Genomic DNA, 18,318 nt, shown 5'->3' with positions numbered 1-18,318 from the left:
GGTTTAGCTCATCTTTTTCACTTGTTTGCTTGGATCACGATTCCTTGGCGACGATGGTCACTCAGAAGACAGGACTTTGGGCACTTTTAGCGGCATGAGCGTTGGCGTTTTGTGAGTTGACTATTGGTTCGCTGCGAGCATGGAAGTCTACGCGATGAGCGAAGTTGAGCGTCGTTTCTTACCTGGTATACATGCTGAAAGCCTTCTTGTCAGGGACCTTTGTGTCTGTCTCGCCATCTTTTCCGACGCCTGATCAACGGCTCCAGCAAGATCACAAGACTGATATCCAGGTGACCTGTCTCCGAACTCAGCCGTCGCACGGATCCGTTTTGTCTGGGTGTTTCACAAGCCCGGGCAAGGGTGTCGAGAATCGTCGAGTTGACAACAGGACCACGTCGAGATTGTTCCTCTGCACATGGTTTCCTGCCGGTCTTTGTCACGATATGCTTACAGATGTATCGGACACGTGGAGCCCGATGAGAATGGGACAGTGCATTGTGACGAAAAGGAACGCGCGATGCGAGGCGTATATATGGTGTCGTTGCAGGCACATTGGACGAACACACCTTAGGTTTTCTGGCAGGTAGAACCAAAGCAGGGTCATTCACTTGAAGTGGGGTCTTCTCCCCACATTCCTCAAGGGCTGCTGGAGTCGCTTTTGCTTTGAAACGGACTGCGCGAAATGGAACATTGAATCCAAAGCGGTAGTGACGGAGAGCCATTGCAGTGATTGCTTTCTGTCATGCAGGAATACCTTGATGGTTTTGGGAGATTGTCCATATATGAAGTGGATCTGCCTTCCCCAACTTCATAGCTCTGACACTACTCCACCTCTCATCAACTCGGAACTCGACCAATACATCTCGGAAAATCTTCTCCGCGCTGTGTGTCCACGCACAAACGGCGGTCCTCTGATACCTACACGCCTGTAGCGAGTCGAGCGAGACTCGGACGAAGTGACGAACACAACCTTCCCCTGCCGCCTTCGAGTTGCCGCGCTCATGTGGTACTGTTACCCCGCCCCAGAATTGAGCCCACGTTCTCCACTCGCGTGGCCTTTCAGCCACGGATTCACAGACCGAGAACCGAAAGGCCAATGCGAGCGCTCGATCGTCTTCTGGCGCCTGATGGAGAGGGGCCAACGGGGTTGTGGTCAAGGTAGGGTTTCCTATAAGAAGGGTAGGACGTCGTTTCTAGAAGCTCTTCCTACTCCCTGCTGCTCAATTTCTATCAATCCCGACTTACAATTCTTTAATCCGAAACACGAATATATACAATGGCCGAAATCGAGATCCCGAAGCAAGGTCTTGCTGGAGTCTGTGTCAATGAAGGCCCAGACTTCCGCGTGGAAGTCCAAATGGTCGATGTTCCAGAGCCGAGTGAGTCGAGGAGGACATTTGATTGAAGTTGAATGCACAACTGACTTGTCGCAGAGGATGGCGAGCTTCTACTTCGGCTGAATGCTACGGGACTGTGCATGAGCGACGTCCACTTCATGATGAATGACTGGGCTGTGCCACCGATGTCCACATTCGGCACGAAGTGTGCTGGCCACGAGGGTGCTGGGGTAGTTGTCAAGGTCGGCAATAATGTCCAAGGCTGGAAGGTTGGCGATCGTGCTGGAATCAAGGTATGTTGTCGAGTGGGTGCAAAGCAGGATTAGAGGTAAGCTGACCATTTCAGCCCCTTTGGGACGTCTGTCACAACTGCGAGGAGTGCTTCACCGGCCGCGACAACTACTGTCAAAAGGGTGTATACACTGGTCTGGTTGCTGAGGGTTCTTACCGTCAATACGTCACATCGCCAGCGATTTACACATCAAGAATCCCCGATGGAGTGCCTGATGAGGTCGCCGGGCCGATCATGTGCTCGGCTAGCACAATGCACAGGGCTCTAATCGACTCGGGCTTGAAGGCTGGAAATTGGGTCGTGTTCCCAGGTGGTGGCGGTGGTGTCGGTATCCAGGGTGTGCAACTGGCGAAGTGAGTCTGGCTCGAACACGATGCTGTATACAAGATGCTGATGATTCGTTCCAGGGCCATGGGCATGCGACCTATTGTCATTGATAGCGGCGAGGCGAAGAAGGAGCTGTGCATGAAGCTCGGCGCGGAGGAGTTCGTCGACGTAGGTGTATGCTGATTCTTTTGAGAGTTTCGTTGTACTGACAGCTGCATCAGTTCAAGGAGCACGCAGACGTTGCTGCTCGTGTCAAGGAAGTTGCTGGAGGAATCGGCGCTCACGGAGTCTTAGTGACGGCATACCAAGCCTACAAAGGTCAGTGAGATCGATCACTTCTATTGTGCACTCATACTGATCCTTTCTCAGACGCCATCCCATTCATCGGCGACCGCATCGGAGGACGCATCATGTGCATTGCCCTGCCGCCAGCTGGAGAGATCAACATCGGAGCCGACCCATCGCATTTCGCATTCAAGAACCTCCACATCATTGGCTCTCTGGTCGGGACCATGCAAGACACCGCTGCGACACTCGACTACGCCCGTCGTGGTCTGCTTCAAGGCGTAGCGGAAGTACGGGGAATCTCTCGCTTCAACGAGTCGGTGCAGGCACTGCGGAGAGGAGAGGTGGCTGGTCGCATTGTCATCGACTTCAACAAGGAGTAGATGGAGCATTTCAGCAGAAGTTGGCAACATTGTATAGCATGATTTGAGATGTATCACCAGTTGTCTGTGATCATAGTCTACTTTCACTTTCGCGTATTGGTGATATCGTAGCGTATATTGATAGAGTGTCCTGATTGGCTGTTGAGCCGCGGGAATACCGACCTCACACGGGCTGGCTCGACGCATCTCAAGCCCCATTGCGATCGACGCTGGCCGCACTTGCACGTCGAACACCTGCCTCCTACCAGTAACATCGCCCTTGTTCCTCCTCCGTCCTCACCACCGACTGCGCACGTAAGGCGCCGTCGACTCCTCTCCCACGCGACTCCGCCCGCCGCGGCGATAGCTTTCACCGCCAGCCACCTCCCTCCCTCCTCTTGACCTTCAGTCTGGATTCCGACGAGAACTCAATTCACACGACCCCATCCCTGCGAGCGCATACGCCACTGGGCAAGACCGACGTCGACTCGCATTTTCGCCTCGATACATCCTCGTCGTCACAATCGCAGGAGCGCCAGGACCAGCCGTCCTCCGCTTCGGTTGAGTCTCCACCACCATTCGCCTCGCACAACTTCCCCTCTCGCTACTTTCCGGAGCCATCGACCGCGGAAGCATACCTCTCGCTCGTTACCACAGCTTGCGCAGCCGATACCCTCGTCGCCTTTGCCCCAGCGCCGCCGTTCGAAGAGACACAGTCCAGTGGAGCTACATCCAGTGTCGTTGCCGAGACAAAAGCTGCGCTCCCACGCGATACCAAGACCAGCAAGGACTTAGACGACGGAGAGCCGCCGCCGCCATACACTGAAGGATCAAGTCCGCTCGAGGGATTCACATACGTCATGGCAGCAGCAGGAGGTGCCGCGAGCATCATCACACAGGTGCAGCAGGGAGGACCAGCACCGATAAATACAGCTTTGCAAGGAGGTGGTATGTCTCGTCAAAGTCGATATCGCGTGGTCGTGTATTGACGTATTGCAGGTTCAGACGAGAACATTACCTTGGAGCTTCGGTTCGTCGACCGTGGATATAGGATGCGTGATGCCTGCTAACACTTAGCAGGGGAACCCGCTTCACACTCTCACGAGATGAGCTTCTTACACTACCCGAATTCGTCTTGCTCTCATTGTTTCCGAACGGCCTGCTACCCGACGGACACATGAACAGCTACAACCAAGACGGCGATGTCTACCCGGTCGACGTAAGAAACCCCCACCAGAATCGTCCGCTAGCGCAGGCGAAGCCCAAGCCTCCTGCCAGTATCAACGCCATTCAACGCGTCATCTCCAACAACAATGTATATTTATCTGACGTCGTGTATTATTCACAGTACGATCCTTTGTCCCTGCAATACATGCTGGAGTTCTTCCGTCATGTGGCACAGACAATTCCGCAGTCAAGCGAGGATGGTCAACCTAGCGAAGGACCGAACACGATGCCGATCGAGCCCATGCCTGGCAATGCACGCGACATGCTCCAAGACAGAGCCGGCATCATTGTTTTGCGCGAGGACCTCGATTTCTATGCAATTCCTCCTCGCAAGGACATTGAGCAAATGGAAATGATCAACATCAAGCGAGCGGCCAGCAGAGCGCTGCTCAAGCAAGATGGTATCTTCTCTGGGCTGCGTAAAAGCGAGGAGACAGGAACAACGGAGCAGCACTTGATCGAGATGCTTACAGCTGGGTGCGCATACGTTCATCGTTCCCTCCGGCTGCACTTCATACTGACGACATCACAGTGGCTTCAACCACGAGGACATATGGGGACACCGCGCTGCCGAACCACAAAAAGCCGTCATTTGCTCGATCGCTCTGGCCCGCCTACGCACCGACATCAAAGGCGACAACTCCGGAGCTCAAAATGCTGTCGGCATGGCTCAGAAATTGCTTCTCTTCTGGAGGAAGCCTGCCAGGAGATGTTGGTGGGAAGGCGTTGAGCTTGAGAATGTTGAGGGCGTCGAAGGAAAGCTCAAGGTTTGGATCAGGCGTGTTTGGACGTTGGAGATGGTGAGTCGCGATGCTCGTGTTTACTGAACGGCTTACTGATGAGATTGTCCAGAGCGTCATAGGACTACGCTGATCGGATGGTCTCTGCATGCGAGCAAGCTGAGCCGGTCATAAAGGACGAACAGGACACCATTGAGGACTGAGCATCATCATTCGTGCACGAGCACAGCAAAGGCAGAAGTCGACTCATCGTTTCGAAACAACCGGACCCGTGCGGCTTTACTTCTGCCCATCATAGCATGTCGGAGAGCAGATTCCTCGATTGATACGCAGTCCACCACTGTGCGGCGCACTACGGGAGCGCTGAGCACCTACAGATTATCCGGGTATTGTATAATACCATCAACTTTCGGACCGCGAGGAGAGATGGAGCAATCCTGTAGTGTGCAGAAATTATACAGCAAACGCTACATGGCATCGACTCTGCTATTTTCTTGGCTCACTTGTGGGAATTTGACATTAGGTGAGACTGACGACAAACATGTGGCTAACGTGACGCAGTCGCTCCAATGCTACCGGCTGCACAGGCATCTGCATGTGTTCGACCTCATTCGTTCAATCAACGATGCGTTCCTCCGTGCGTACCTGAGGTGAGGAGGCAGTAGTCTCGGGGACTACCGTTCCTTGTTGCTTTCTTCTTCTTTCTGAACAGACAATGAATCCGTCAAATGCCGGCCCATCCACCAAGCGCCGGCCTGGCGACCGGTCAGCGGATCCGTTCATTGCCAATTGTGGTTATAGCCCGGTTCTTTCCAGATACTTCTGCACTTCCGCTTCGGCATTCCACTCATTGGGTTCTATGAAGGAATTTCCAATCATCCATTCACCTGGACACTATCAGTATGCTGCATCAGGGAATGGCCAAAGGTCCACTTTACCGATGAATCGAACATTCGTGACCGCGTACAGGTACGCGTAGTACAAGTATTCCAAAACCACGTTGTCAATTCTGCCTCGACTCGCATACAAGTTCCGAGCGCGTGTCCGTATGTTGCGCACTCGTGCATGGCGGATCTCGAACAGTCCTTTGGAAGCTGCATCGATGGCTTGCTCGACGCTCAGTTCAGCTTCGCTTTGCTGTGCCTTTGCCGTGAAGTGGGCGAGCAAGAGTGAGAATGTCACCACATCTTCCAGCGCCTGAGCAGCGCCCTGTCCGCTTGTCGCTTGCAAAGTGTGAGCAGAATCACCGAGCAGAACGACTCCGTTCGTGCCCCAGTGAGGCAGGTCTGGTGTTGTCCATAAGGGGTAGATTCGGTCTGTGGTGGTTGTCTTGATGCATGCTTGGATGACGGGATCTTTCCAGGTTTTGTGGCGATCGTACAATCCTGCTTGGATTTCTTCGGCATCCATGAAGCTGCTCAGAGGAGGCTCGGTTGTTCTCCAATTGGACCACCATCCGACCCTTTTGTGGGAAGCCGGTGCGGAAGAGCAGTACCCAAAGGAGCCCGTTGGACCGAATGTCACCACGATGCTGTCGTGTGTCGAGACGGAGTCGGGAATGTCCATGTCGAGGAATGCTCCCACGCCGCGGAAGCCCCTGTCGATAAATCAGCCGACAGTGATGCGACGCCATCGAGCGTACTGACTCAAATTGTGGTGCGTATCTGTCTTCATTCTCTTTTCCGAAAAGACCTTTCTTGACAACACTGTGCACGCCGTCTGCGCCAATCACAAGATCGGCTTCATGTAATTCTCCGTTCGCAAGCCTCACCGCTGGCTTCTGGCCATGCAGAACATCTACCGCAACGACTTTGCCTTGTTGAATATCGTCCTTCCCTACGACCTCTTGTAAGCATTCCCAAAGGACATATCTCGGGCATGAGATCGCAGCCTCAACTGGCAGCACATCATCTTTCGTCGGCAGAAGAGCAATCTCATGCCCTCGCGCAGTTCTGATCCTGAAATTGTGGTTCTCGTAACCTCGACCCTTGAATCGGGTGTACAGCTCCGGGTCGATCTGCGCCAATAGTCGTATACTGCTGGGAGACAGAACGATGCTGTTGCCGACAATTGCGGCAGAGTCGCTGAGCTCGTTTCGATCCGATGTAGATTGGACCTGGGTTTCGTCGTCTTTGTGAGATTCGAATATTGTAAATGTGTGCGAGTCTGTATCAGGGAGGACTTTTCGCAGTTTCAGGTATGCCGAGAGACCTGCGACGCCTGCGCCGACTATGATGATCTTCATGGCTGTGGGCGATGGATGCTGGTGAGAATGACATGTGGACGTTGAAGGCTACCGCGTCGTAAGCAGGTAGAACACTGCCTTGTTCACCTACTTACGGAGCTCCCGGGATCGAAACTCTGCCGCAAAGAGCTGGACCGCTGCAATCGATGCACGAGACTCGGCGATGAGTCTACGATCGCGATGCAAGGCTATCAAGGCTGCGAATGATGCGATAAGCAGAAAGATGACGAAGTGAGTGGTATTGGAGCAGATTTGAGCATATTTCGTTGCATGGGCAGATGACCAGGATGCAAAAATCCTGGCATCTCTTGTGTGCATGATGATGGCAAAGATGCCGCGCTCTTTCTGAGGCAAATGCCAAAGGAGAACGCTGGAAGGATTGCTCTCTTGCCAGCAGGTTCATACGACCGATTTCTGCACATGGCTCACTATCCACCATCGGCGCCTGGACGGCTTGGCGATCCGACAATGTCGGTATCGAAAGATCCGCGAACTCATCCAAAGTTGCTGGCCGCAGTTCAGAAAGAAGGCATGCACGAGACGACCTTTCTCACTCCGGAATTCACACCAGATGCTCCCAAAGAGTCCATAATCGAGTTTTGTTCCCAAGCCGAGAAGGGAATTGAAGAAGTATACCGCAATCTGGACTATACAGTCACCCATTCCAGTCTCTCCCGTCCAATCGATGAATCCGAGGAGAGAATCGTCGGACCAGACGGGAATGAAATCAAGATCCTGATGTATCGTCCGGCCGGAGAGGCTGGACCGATTCCAGCTTTGCTGTACTTCCATGGAGGCGGCATGATCATGCTTCGAACTGACAATCCGATGCATATCGCCTGGTCCAAAGCTCTCGCCCAGACTGGACTCCACGTTTTCCTCGTCGACTTCCGCAATGCACTCCATCCGGATGGGCTGAGACCCTTTCCAGCCGGGCTCAACGACTGTGTTGCGGCCGTTCGCTGGATCCGCAAGCACTCCGCGAAGTTGAACATCAACAAGATAGTCCTCCACGGCGAAAGTGGTGGTGGGAATCTAGCACTTGCCACTGCCTTAAAAGCGAACTCGGAAGGCTGGCAGGATGAAATCGATGGAGTCTGCGCCACTGACCCGTACATCAGCGGCGCATACAACTTGCCCTTGGAGTGGAAGCTCCGCGAATTGCCCAGCCTTGTAGAGTTGGACGGATATCTGGTCATGTGTTCGTCGAGCTCTCTGCATGCTCGGATCTACGACGATTTTGGCAAGCATGCTCGAGACAAATTGGCGTGGCCGTACTGGGCGGAGGAGGAAGACATGCGAGGGCTACCTCCGCATTTGATCGTGACAGCAGAGCTTGATCCGCTGCGAGATGAGGGCAATGCCTATTACAGAAAATTGGCTCGTGCGGGCGTCTCTGCGGTGGGAAGGGTCAGCCTCGGCGTCGTGCATTCAGGCGAGCTGTTTCTGCGAAAGGCGGCACCAGAGGTCTTCCTCGCCCATCTGTGGGACATCAAGACATTCGTCGATCGTTTGTGAGATAGGCCAGCTTCGGCGAAGGCATCTCAGCTGTGTAAATAGCATCATGTCGCACCAGCATTGACGGAGCAACTTTTCCGTGTACAATGTCGTGAAATATTACTTTGCTGCACCGATCCTGGAGAGATAAATCATTATGATGGCTTGAAGGGAGCAATAGCAACGCGTTGGTGATTTGTCGAGAAGGAATCCTCACGCGGAGTTGTGCTTACACGCTAAAAGCGGCTCTACCCGCAGCCTACCCCTTGTCCTTGACATCCGCTGCTCGCGGGATCCCTTACCTTCTCATCCACATGCTCGATGCTCATCCCCCTCGCATTGTTTCATCACGCCACAGCAGTGCACGCTACGATCAGGTATATGAAGTCCACGATGACGGGAACAATTCAAGTTCCATTTGTGATTGCTACAGCACTCCAGAGACCAGAGTCCTGAGCTCAATATTCACCGTTCCCTGAGTTCAACGAGAGTCCGAAAGTCCTTCCTCCCACAAACAGATCATCAAATTTGGCGTGATAGCCCGACGAGCGTCGAGCGAGCTCATTCGGTTCCTGGCAAGTAAGTCAGCTCTGCATGTCAGGCAATCTCGAAAGCTGGTCATTATACCCTTGGTCTCGTCCTTGACGTCGAAGAGCTTGCCCTTAGAGTTAGGAGCGTAAGTTCCGTAGGAGCGCTAGAAGTTAGCCTGTTCCGGAGTCTCGACGACCTTGGCATCGCTAGCGCTCTTGTCCTAAGGCTAGACAGACTTCTATAGCTAAGCCTTTTCGCCGTCCTCTACGTCGAAGAGCTTGCCCTTCGAGTTCGGGGCGTAGGTGCCGTAGGAGCGCTAGAAGTTGGCCTGTTCGGCAGTCTCGACCGGGAGGTTGTTAGCGTCGACACCCTCGCCCTATGGCTAGACAGCCTTCTATGGCTGGGCCTTTTCGCTGTCATCTACGGTAAAGAGTTTGCCCTTGGAGTTCGGGGCGTAGGTGCCGTAGGAGCGCTGGAAGTTGGCCTGTTCGGCAGTCTCGACGGGAACGGTGTTGGCGTCGACGCCCTCGCCCTGTGGCCAGACGGCCTTCTATAGCTAAGACTTCTGCTTATCGTCGACGTTAAAGAGCTTGCCCTTAGAGTTTAGAGCGTAAGTTCCGTAGGAGCGCTAGAAGTTGGCCTGTTCCGGAGTCTCGACAACCTCGGCATCGCTAGCGCTCTTGTCCTAAGGCTAGACAGACTTCTATAGCTAAGCCTTTTCGCCGTCCTCTACGTCGAAGAGCTTGCCCTTCGAGTTCGGGGCGTAGGTTCCGTAGGAGCGCTAGAAGTTAGCTTGCTCCGGAGTCTCGATAGCGACGGTGTTCGAATTAGCGTTCTCCTCCTATAGCTACACAGCCTTCTATAGCTGAGCCTTCTGTTCGACTGGAGACATGTTGCTTGTTTGGATGATGTTCAAAGAGGTTTAATCGAAAGGACGCAAGTGAAGAGTTGACAAGTTAGTAATCAGTCCAGACGTGAAGAATCTGGGCCTTCTATACCATTGCGGTGGCATCCATGAAGAGCCAATTTGAGCTAAATCTGCATAATGCGGTGTTGCTGGTCGATGGCGAGTAGCAAGGTAGCTAGGTAATTGCAAGCATGAAGAGCGAGTTTGAGCTAACGATGCTTGGTCTGGTGTGCGCTAGATGATGGCGCGTAGTAAGCTGGCAGGGCGATTACATCCATGAAGAGCGGAGTTGAGCTTGGAATCGACGAGGTGGTGTGTGCTGGCCGATGGTGTGCAGCAAGCTGCCCGGTCGATTGCAAGCACGGAGAGCGAGTTTGAGCTGAGAAAGAATGATGTGGTGTTGCTGGACGATGACGAATCCCAAGCTGGCCGGTCGAGTGCAAGCATGAAGAGCGAGTTTGAGCTGAAAACGAATGATGTGGTGCCGCTGGACTATGGCGTGTAGCAAGCTGTCAGCGCCTCCAACGAATGCCATCCCAATCAGGAGTCAGGGGTCTCTGGGGAGCTCTTCCATCTGGATCCGGTAGGTGGTACGGGGTCCTACGTATTGACAGGGTTATAGAGCAAGTTTTGCCTGCTGATGATGGAGAGCATGAGCTGAACATGCTGACCTCGCCTTCACAATGCCGCGAGGGACTGCATTCGTGTGCGTGGCCCTTGTCTGATAACGCACTCATTCTCGCTCATTTCAACTACGGTCATTGAGATCGGAGGGGGTGTCACGATCACGGCTGCGAGAGCTAAGCTTGGGAACCGGTCCCATTTCAGTTTGTCCAATACACATGACTTGGTTGCGGAAGAGTGGTAGAACCAACAGCACATCTTTCTACAATCTGCGAGCACTTAAGATCTGACATTCAATTCTCGAATTTCCACGAAATGGGTGATACAGTCGTTGCCACGCTTCGACATGCGCAGTCCAACGACGACAGGCTCTCGAAGGAGAAGCCCTACATCCTCACCTATCCCGTTGCTTCAGACATTCCGCGGACGAACTTCCTCATCGAATTCTTCTCCAATATCAAGATCCATGACATGAGAGCCGCAGACTTGGACTACCACGAGTGCGGCTTCAAGATGGCAAAGCTGGACAGGAATCTACCAAGAGAAGACTTCGATGATGAAAGCAAGATCGAGAAGCTGTATCTCCCGATAGTTCAACGCTGTCTGAAGAAAGCACTGGGCGCGAAAGAAGTGTTCATCTTCGATCACATGCTGCGCAAACGCAAACCTGAGTTTCCTTTCCACCCGGCGACGAAGGACACCGTCCCTCAGCCAGCGCTCTCGGCGCACATTGGTGAGCTTCTGCATGCTCTGCTCATCAACAACTCCGACTGATCGATCTGCAGACTACACCAACGCCGAAGTTGAGGAGCGATTGAGGAACTACTTCGGTGACCAGGCGGAAGACTTCAAGAAGCGTCATTTTCAAGTCGTCAAGTGAGCCGGCACAACCATATTGCATCAACATCCGACAACAGCTGACTTTTGAACCAGCATCTGGAAACCTCTGATCGGACCGCTCCGCGACTATCCTTTGGCGTATTGCGACGCAAAGTCCGTGAATCAAGACACGGATCTGCTCACGGTGGACGAGGTATTTCCGAAGATGGTCAATGAGATCTATCAAGTCTTGTACAGCCCGAATCACAAGTGGTACTGGTTGCCAGACCAGACACCGGAGGAGGTGGTGATCTTTGCTGGCTACGATTCGCGAAAGGGACAAAGTGTTGCTGTTCCTCACTGCTCGTTTGATTTGGGGGATGAAAGTCGCGGTGAGCCGCGGCAGAGCATTGAAGTGCGTGCAATTGTGTGCTATGATTGAAGATAGCTCGAAGACTGTGATAGCAGGATAGCTTGTCGTGGTGATGAGAGGATGATTGACGCTGCATCAACTTCGCCTCGTATTTGTTGTTCGAACGAATGTCGGCCAATGGATTCACGTTTCTCGGCGGCCATATACCGCCCTTAGCACAACCTAGCCACATAACTTGCTCACCACTAACGTGTCATCCTGAGAGCCTTCCGACGCAAGACTTTTCGTATATAGTGAACCACACCGCTCAGCAGAGAAGCTGCACAGCTCTCCCACTTTTGTATATTCAATTCCGAATGGTAGCTGCTGTATCTCGACAGCGGCATCTTTAGATCCACGTCAGGAATATGGTTTCAGTGACTCCAGCCATTGATAGTGGAGTACAAGAAGAAAGGGTCTGCATTGAACGGTGTCAAGTTGTCGAACGCAAAGTCCTCGAAAGTTTGCTCCAAGACGAAAACGACAACTCTCCAAGAATCGAAACGGAAGTCGGTCTTCCGGAAGAGGATCTCCTCGTTGATTGGGATGGTTCCCAAGATCCTCAAAATCCTCGGAACTGGTCGCCGACCAGAAGATGGCTTGTCATTATGCTGATCTCCGTCATAACTTTCAATCAGTGCGTTTCTCCCTGGCAGCAAGCTCAAACGGGAATACTGACACACGGTTCGAACAGAGCCATGTCAAGTACCATGTTCGCACCGGGAGCCGCGAGAGCAATGGCAGACTTCCACTCCAGCAACGAAGTCGTGGCTCAGCTTTTGGTCTCAATTTACGTCGTTGGACTTGCTGCAGGGCCACTCGTCCTGTCACCGCTCAGCGAGCTCTACGGACGAATCCCGATAATGCATGCCACCAATCTGGCTTTCGTGGTCGGCGGGGTCTTGTGCGCGGTCAGCGTCGATATCCCGATGTTGATCTTGGCTCGGTTGCTTATGGGCATCAGCACCATTTCGCTTGGTGGCGGCTATGTTGCTGATCTGATGGCGCCAGAGGACCGCGGTCGAGCCTTGAACATATGGAATATCGGTCCAGTACTGGTAGGTACCAATTCGATTCTCGCGATGTTGAAATCCCAGTGCTGACCACGATTCCGACAGGCACCAATGGTGGGACCTGTCGTTGGTGGCTATGTTACCCAGAAAATCAGCTGGCGGTGGACGTTCGGGATGCTGTCAATAACGGTGAGCTTGCATCGAGTTCGTCACCACCTCTTGGATTGACGTGCTCCAGGGAACTTTTTGGTTGATAATCTGCGTATTCTTTTTACGAGAGACATATGCACCATGCCTCCTTGAAAGAAGAGCGCGAAAGCTGCGAACATTGACAGGGCTGCAATACCGTTCGAAGCTCGACGATGGAATTGCACCGAAGAAGCGCTTACTGGCGTCGGTTGCGAGGCCATGGAAAATGCTCATCTTTTGCCCGGTGATCATCATCTTGTCTCTATTTGGATCAGTTGCATATTGCTTCATGTACCTGATGTTCTCCACACTGACGGAGGTATTTGTGAGCACTTATGGATTTACGGAAGGACAAGCCGGTCTCACTTTCCTCGGTCTTGGAGTGGGGTCTCTCCTCGGACAACTCATGCTGGACTTCTGGATGCGCGGGCAAACAAGAGACCGCAACAGGACCGGGCGGGAGCTATTAGCAGAGGACCATCTGCCGCCTCTTATAATATCCGGCGTCCTCATTGCTTGTGGTCAGTGTTGGTATGGCTGGTCCTTGCATTACGTCTGGCATTGGATCGTTCCCGTCACAGCGACCGGAGTCACCGGACTTGGCATCATATTCGCATTTCAAGCAGTCCAAGGCTACCTGGTCGAGGCTTACACAAGCTATGCAGCCAGCGCGCTTGCAGTGAGCGTGGCCGTGCGATGTGTCTTCGGCTTGACGGTACCTCTTGCAGGCCCGAGAATGTACGAAGAGCTTGGGTATGGCTGGGGCAATACGGTACTGGCACGTGAGTTTGTCCACAAACCAATGTCTCATTCAGGCGGCTCGCTGATCACAGTCCAGTGATCGCACTCATGATGGTGCCGGCGTCGATGCTTCTTCAGCGATTTGGACCACGAATTCGGGGAGCTTCTTGATATAGTGTCCGGTGAGAGATCGGGAGGAATGAAGAGCAGCCTCTTCTCAGCGAGTGTACGGTCCGATGCGTGGATGCACACCAAAACGTCTGTTCAGAGTGATGAAGAATGAGAAAGGACTTGACGGGAACAACAGAGACGACCATGACTAAGCCAGAAGTCCTGCCTCAGGCAAGAACGAATCTCAACTCTCCTCGCTCGTTAGGCATCTTGTTGAAGAGTCCGCTTACCTTACCGCAACATCGACATCGCCACTCTTGGACAAGCCCCACGCGTGCTAAGAAGCAGAGAGGGCAGTTGTGACCTGTCGCGATGATGGCCGTACCAACGCAGATGACAGGAGGCTTTGGGGCATGGTCTGCATATTCTTTGCACGGTCGTGAGTCGTCATCTTCTTTCATCTCTGCTCTTCGCCCTCGGGTTTCTCTGCGTACCCAGCAAGACTATTCATTTCTATCAGTCTCCCCACAATACCCTCGTAGCCGGCGTGGCCGTTCCCTCGACCTTGTGCCCGCCGTCCTCCAACACTTTCGTTCTCTCCACCAAGCCCCGATTGCCAAGGAAAGTGATCACCAAAAACCCCTTGATCGCCGCCGCAACCACCAAGGCCGCACTCGGACTCCGCCATCTCATCGTACCCGCGCCCACGAATCCACCGGCCAAAATCGATGCGAAAAATGCCAACCGTCGATTCCTCTTCACATTCCTCCAAGCGAAGATCCTCCGGTCTGTACACAGTTGTATCAGAGCGCCTGTAATCATCGTCGTGTTCAACTCTGGCATGCCCACGTTCAACGCCGTGGCGATCTGTCCTGCTTCTGCGAAACTCAACAACGCGAGAATCGCCAGGGCGCCTGAGCCAGTCTCGCGGCGTGAAACGAAGTATCGTATCGCTGCAGCTGCTAACATGAGCAGCGCCTGGAACGCATTCGAAACCAGTAACCATACCCTCCTCTTCTGCCGCGATACATGCCCCAAGTGTCCGAAAAATGCAGCGCCAAGGATGAATACAGAGATAGATATCCCGACATTCTTCTCAAATCCGGGACCTAAAGCCTCGTGGCCGGAAGCGTAGAGGGCGAGGAAGAGAGTGTTGCCTGTCTGCTTGGAGGCGAAGACGCCGTACGTTGAGTATGTCATTGCATCGAGGACGCCAGTCGTGAGGGTCATGAGGAGGAGTTGGGCTTCGAGGTAGCGGTCTGTTGCAACTTCTTGCATGAAGTAGGTGCGCCAGCTGGAGCGAGTGGGGAAGGAGATTTTGGATGCAGGTGGTTCGGTTGGGGAGGAGGATGATTGGGACTGAGGAACACAAAGGTCAGTTTCTTACTTGTGTGTCGTTGACGAACTGTCGACAAAGCCAATGGCCTTGGTGATAGGACCGTAGAGTATGCACACTTACGTTTGATCGTGATTTGCCCAGGTCATTGATCTTGTCGGAGCCATCTTGCTTTGAGCTATCCGTTGATGAATGTGTGTATTCTTTGAGGGATTGGTGCAAGCTGCGATGTGTCGGCAGCTCTTGTTGGAGGGCTTGATCTAGTTGTGGAGCAGTCACTGAACGACCCGCGTTTGTTGGACGGGAGGGTTGTTGTGAGGGGTTCTCGGGCGATGACATTGCGTGGTGTTGCGTATACGAACCATTGAAGGACAAGGAAAGTGAAGCAGACAATACCTGCACCTAGTACACCAGGGAGAGGAGAGGTCAAGCATGATCCACAAGATCGACAATCGGCCAGAATGTGCCGATATTCGAAACGAGATAGCGTCATTCAAGCATCTGTAACACAAATACCTCCGAAGGTACACGTCAAGTCAAGCACCCGCCAACTTTAACCTTGAAAGCTCACGGCGCAGATCTGGCCCCATTCGAAAATCTCGATCAATGAGCCATCACAGGCTCCATGCGCCTTGACAATGCAACGTTGCGGTATATGCGGAGAAAGGCAAACGTTTGGAAAGCTCTGATCGAGAGGCCGACAAATACCAAGGTCCGTGACGACACCACCGGGAGCGTCTGGGCTGTTCTTATCGAGAACGTGCTCAACCTTATAGACTAGGCAGCTCATATATTAAGTCCCGCGGCGTCCAAGACCCGCCAAGACGATGCTTATCGCGGTCTTGGACCCTGCTGCACATCATTTTCGAGCCATCCCGTTCGGCCCGCGGAGATCATCCGATGGGTGAATGTTCCGGTGTCTCAAGTTGAGACTCTCAACCATTATCATGCAAGATCTCTAAAATCTTCGTCATCCGGACCCATGCCCCTTTCGACCCCATCCTGCACACACAATCGCAGGTTCGCCTCCGGAACCTGCATCTTTTCCAACTCATCCGTGCTCGTCAGAAGCTGCATAACCAACCCGGCTTCCGAATGCCATGAGATATGGCAATGTAACGCCCACGCACCCGGATTGTTCCCCACCACTCTTATCAAGGTCCACCCAAAAGCCTCGATCGAAGCCGTGTCTCGACGGAGAGGATTTGATAGATCTAAGCTATCATAAAGAGGAGCAAGGTTCTCGCGTGTGATTGCCACTCCAACGGCAGTCAGAGGAGGATAGCCATGACCTTGGGCAAGGACGAAGTACTTGTAGCCGTGGAGATGCAATGGGTGGCTACCATCGTCGAAGTTGGACACCAAGATGTCTATTGTCTGGATGCCGGTGGTCTGGATGACCAATTCGCGGGACGTATCGAAAGCAGCATCGTTGACGAATGCTGCTTGCTGGCGTGCAGAACCGGAAAAGGTCTCGTTGGCTGATGCTAAGCCATCGATGGTCCGCAGCAGACTGGGCGACCTGACATTGGGTCGAAATGTGCTTTCGTTGAAGAAGCCGCGGCTCAGCCGATACTTGCCAATCTCGAAGTTGGATCGCAAATAGAAGAACGCATCTGCTTCGGCGGGCGCTTGAACAACGTCCACAGGCACAAGCTTCGTCGTATCCAGATCTTTGCAGTCTTGGGCGAGCTGCTCTTGCCAGTCTGCGGATGTAGGTGCCACATCTATCTCCGGATCATACCTCACCACGGCCAGCAAATCTGCATCCAGTGTAGGCGGAGGATCGGTAAAGCATGTCGTGACCATTCGTGCCCGGAACCAGAAAGTATCCGCAGAGGTATCGCGAGCGTTCACAATGACACTATACCGCTGAGCTGGGTTGATGTTGACTGTGTGGAATGTCTCGGGCTGTACATCCGTGCCATCGACTTCTGTAACGGCCAGTTGATGTTCATCGATTTGGACCTGGAACTCTGCAAAGGCGCCCACGTTTATCAAGCGCAACCTGTGGCTCTGGTTTCGTGCAAGGTCAATTTGAGGAATACCGACATGCGAAGAAGTGTTGTCGCATTTCCGGTCAGGAAATATAGAACAGTCCCTGGTTGACCGACCGTTCAGAAGGCCACCTACGGGGACTGGCTCCGCATTTTCTTGGTCCGGTTTGAGATACTGCCACAGAAGGGCAGAAGACAGGTCGTGGTAATGATCGGAAAGCATTACCACACGATCTGTGTCGTAGCTTATCTTCTGCTTTTCTCGCTCATCTCGGGCGTGAATGATCAGCGGACCATGCAAGCCATCCGACGATTGCACTCCTTGGTGAGAATGCCACCAATATGATCCGCTTTGCCCCGATACCGTGAACTCGTATGTGAAGTTCGTTCCAGGCGCGATAGGACATTGCGTGATGCCCACTGTACCGTCCATGTGAGGTGTCCCGATCTGATAGATGCCGTGCCAGTGTATCGATGTGGCATTGTCAGCCTGATTGTCAACGTGCACGACGATAGTGTCGCCCTCATTCGCTTCAATTAGCGGACCGGGGAACTGGTTATTCACCAGCATCATTGGTCGGTAGATTCCATCCGGATTGTGAATCGTATCTCTGATTGTCCAAGAGTACTCTCGCCGTCGCGGAGAGTCCGAGTAGTTCCAATCCGGATTGAGAATGTAGTCGTTCGTCTGTACCGGGGCTGACACATCTGGAGCGGCTGCGCTCTTTTGCTGCGGTAGTCCATGTTTGCCCGTGAAGAAAGCATACGCCGCAGTAGCGATCGATAGGGTCGCGATGAGGCTTGCGATACACATGCACGATGGCGCTCTCCAAGGACGAGTCCTGCAGGGCTGTCTCCGCTTCTCCTCGTCGTCGCTCCCAGCATTCCTTGATCTCCAGCTTAGCAAAAGCGCTTGTTCTTGCTCCTGCTCGTGGTATTCATCTTCCACGAAGGGGCTGCAGGACCCGCCTTGATGGTCCATGACCCTTGAATTTCTGTCCATGGCCGACTCGTCCCGGTCACACTTTCAGCACTCTGCATCTCCTGATCAATCTCTAGGTCCTGATAGCGGGTAGTCCCAAGTGCACATGTGAGTGACGGTGCTCTTTCGAGTCCACGAAAGAATGGTGGCCATTTGGTAAGCACACAACGGGAGTTGCGGCATCAGGAGGGTCCATGGGTCGATCTTTGATTTCGTCCGGCGGGCGACATAGGACCTTCGACTGCATCATTGGCGCATTCGGATAATAGTAAAGAATTCCGTGTGGTTCGGCAAGAAGAACGAGGTCTTCAGAGTTGGGAGTCCCCATTTAGCCTCATCCTTAG

At 53.2% G+C, this 18,318-nt stretch overlaps 7 protein-coding genes across 7 annotated transcripts; 4 read left to right on the top strand and 3 right to left on the bottom strand.

The window, feature by feature from the left end:
- Positions 1-1,223: 1,223 nt before the first annotated feature.
- Positions 1,224-2,624, top strand: MYCGRDRAFT_67342 (uncharacterized protein; the record flags this gene model as incomplete). Its single annotated transcript, XM_003856912.1, has 6 exons — positions 1,224-1,379; positions 1,434-1,630; positions 1,684-1,982; positions 2,037-2,124; positions 2,178-2,274; positions 2,326-2,624. 6 exons carry the CDS (start codon positions 1,277-1,279, stop codon positions 2,622-2,624), a joined length of 1,083 nt encoding a protein of 360 aa, XP_003856960.1.
- A 199-nt stretch (positions 2,625-2,823) lies between these two features.
- MYCGRDRAFT_67338 (uncharacterized protein) lies at positions 2,824-4,981 on the top strand (the record flags this gene model as incomplete). The annotated part of the gene is made up of 6 exons (XM_003856913.1): positions 2,824-3,551; positions 3,603-3,633; positions 3,681-3,822; positions 3,952-4,307; positions 4,363-4,630; positions 4,683-4,981. 6 exons carry the CDS (start codon positions 3,464-3,466, stop codon positions 4,701-4,703), a joined length of 906 nt encoding a protein of 301 aa, XP_003856961.1.
- Positions 4,982-5,467: 486 nt separating this feature from the next.
- Positions 5,468-6,907, bottom strand: MYCGRDRAFT_67335 (uncharacterized protein; the record flags this gene model as incomplete). The annotated part of the gene is made up of 2 exons (XM_003856673.1): positions 5,468-6,167; positions 6,217-6,907. The coding sequence occupies 2 exons, from the start codon at positions 6,813-6,815 to the stop codon at positions 5,468-5,470; spliced, it is 1,299 nt and encodes a 432-aa protein (XP_003856721.1).
- Positions 6,908-7,167: 260 nt separating this feature from the next.
- Positions 7,168-9,399, top strand: MYCGRDRAFT_107684 (uncharacterized protein; the record flags this gene model as incomplete). The annotated part of the gene is made up of 4 exons (XM_003856914.1): positions 7,168-8,329; positions 8,494-8,689; positions 8,853-8,891; positions 9,088-9,399. Coding segments are annotated over 4 exons (1,709 nt in total), but the record flags the coding sequence as incomplete, so codon positions are not given.
- A 2,574-nt stretch (positions 9,400-11,973) lies between these two features.
- MYCGRDRAFT_31366 (uncharacterized protein) lies at positions 11,974-13,719 on the top strand (the record flags this gene model as incomplete). Its single annotated transcript, XM_003856915.1, has 5 exons — positions 11,974-12,242; positions 12,300-12,663; positions 12,724-12,807; positions 12,857-13,589; positions 13,646-13,719. 5 exons carry the CDS (start codon positions 11,974-11,976, stop codon positions 13,717-13,719), a joined length of 1,524 nt encoding a protein of 507 aa, XP_003856963.1.
- A 456-nt stretch (positions 13,720-14,175) lies between these two features.
- On the bottom strand, positions 14,176-15,334 carry MYCGRDRAFT_90112 (uncharacterized protein; the record flags this gene model as incomplete). The annotated part of the gene is made up of 2 exons (XM_003856672.1): positions 14,176-15,018; positions 15,119-15,334. The coding sequence occupies 2 exons, from the start codon at positions 15,332-15,334 to the stop codon at positions 14,176-14,178; spliced, it is 1,059 nt and encodes a 352-aa protein (XP_003856720.1).
- A 606-nt stretch (positions 15,335-15,940) lies between these two features.
- Positions 15,941-17,806, bottom strand: MYCGRDRAFT_32322 (putative multicopper oxidase, type 1; the record flags this gene model as incomplete). Its single annotated transcript, XM_003856671.1, has 1 exon — positions 15,941-17,806. One exon carries the CDS (start codon positions 17,804-17,806, stop codon positions 15,941-15,943), a length of 1,866 nt encoding a protein of 621 aa, XP_003856719.1.
- Between the last annotated feature and the right edge of the window lie 512 nt (positions 17,807-18,318).

Source organism: Zymoseptoria tritici, chromosome 1, assembly GCF_000219625.1.
Source record: "Zymoseptoria tritici IPO323 chromosome 1, whole genome shotgun sequence".
Lineage (NCBI taxonomy): Eukaryota > Fungi > Ascomycota > Dothideomycetes > Mycosphaerellales > Mycosphaerellaceae > Zymoseptoria > Zymoseptoria tritici.
Note: the sequence above shows the minus strand (reverse complement) of the source record. Positions and strands in the feature narration are given on the sequence as shown.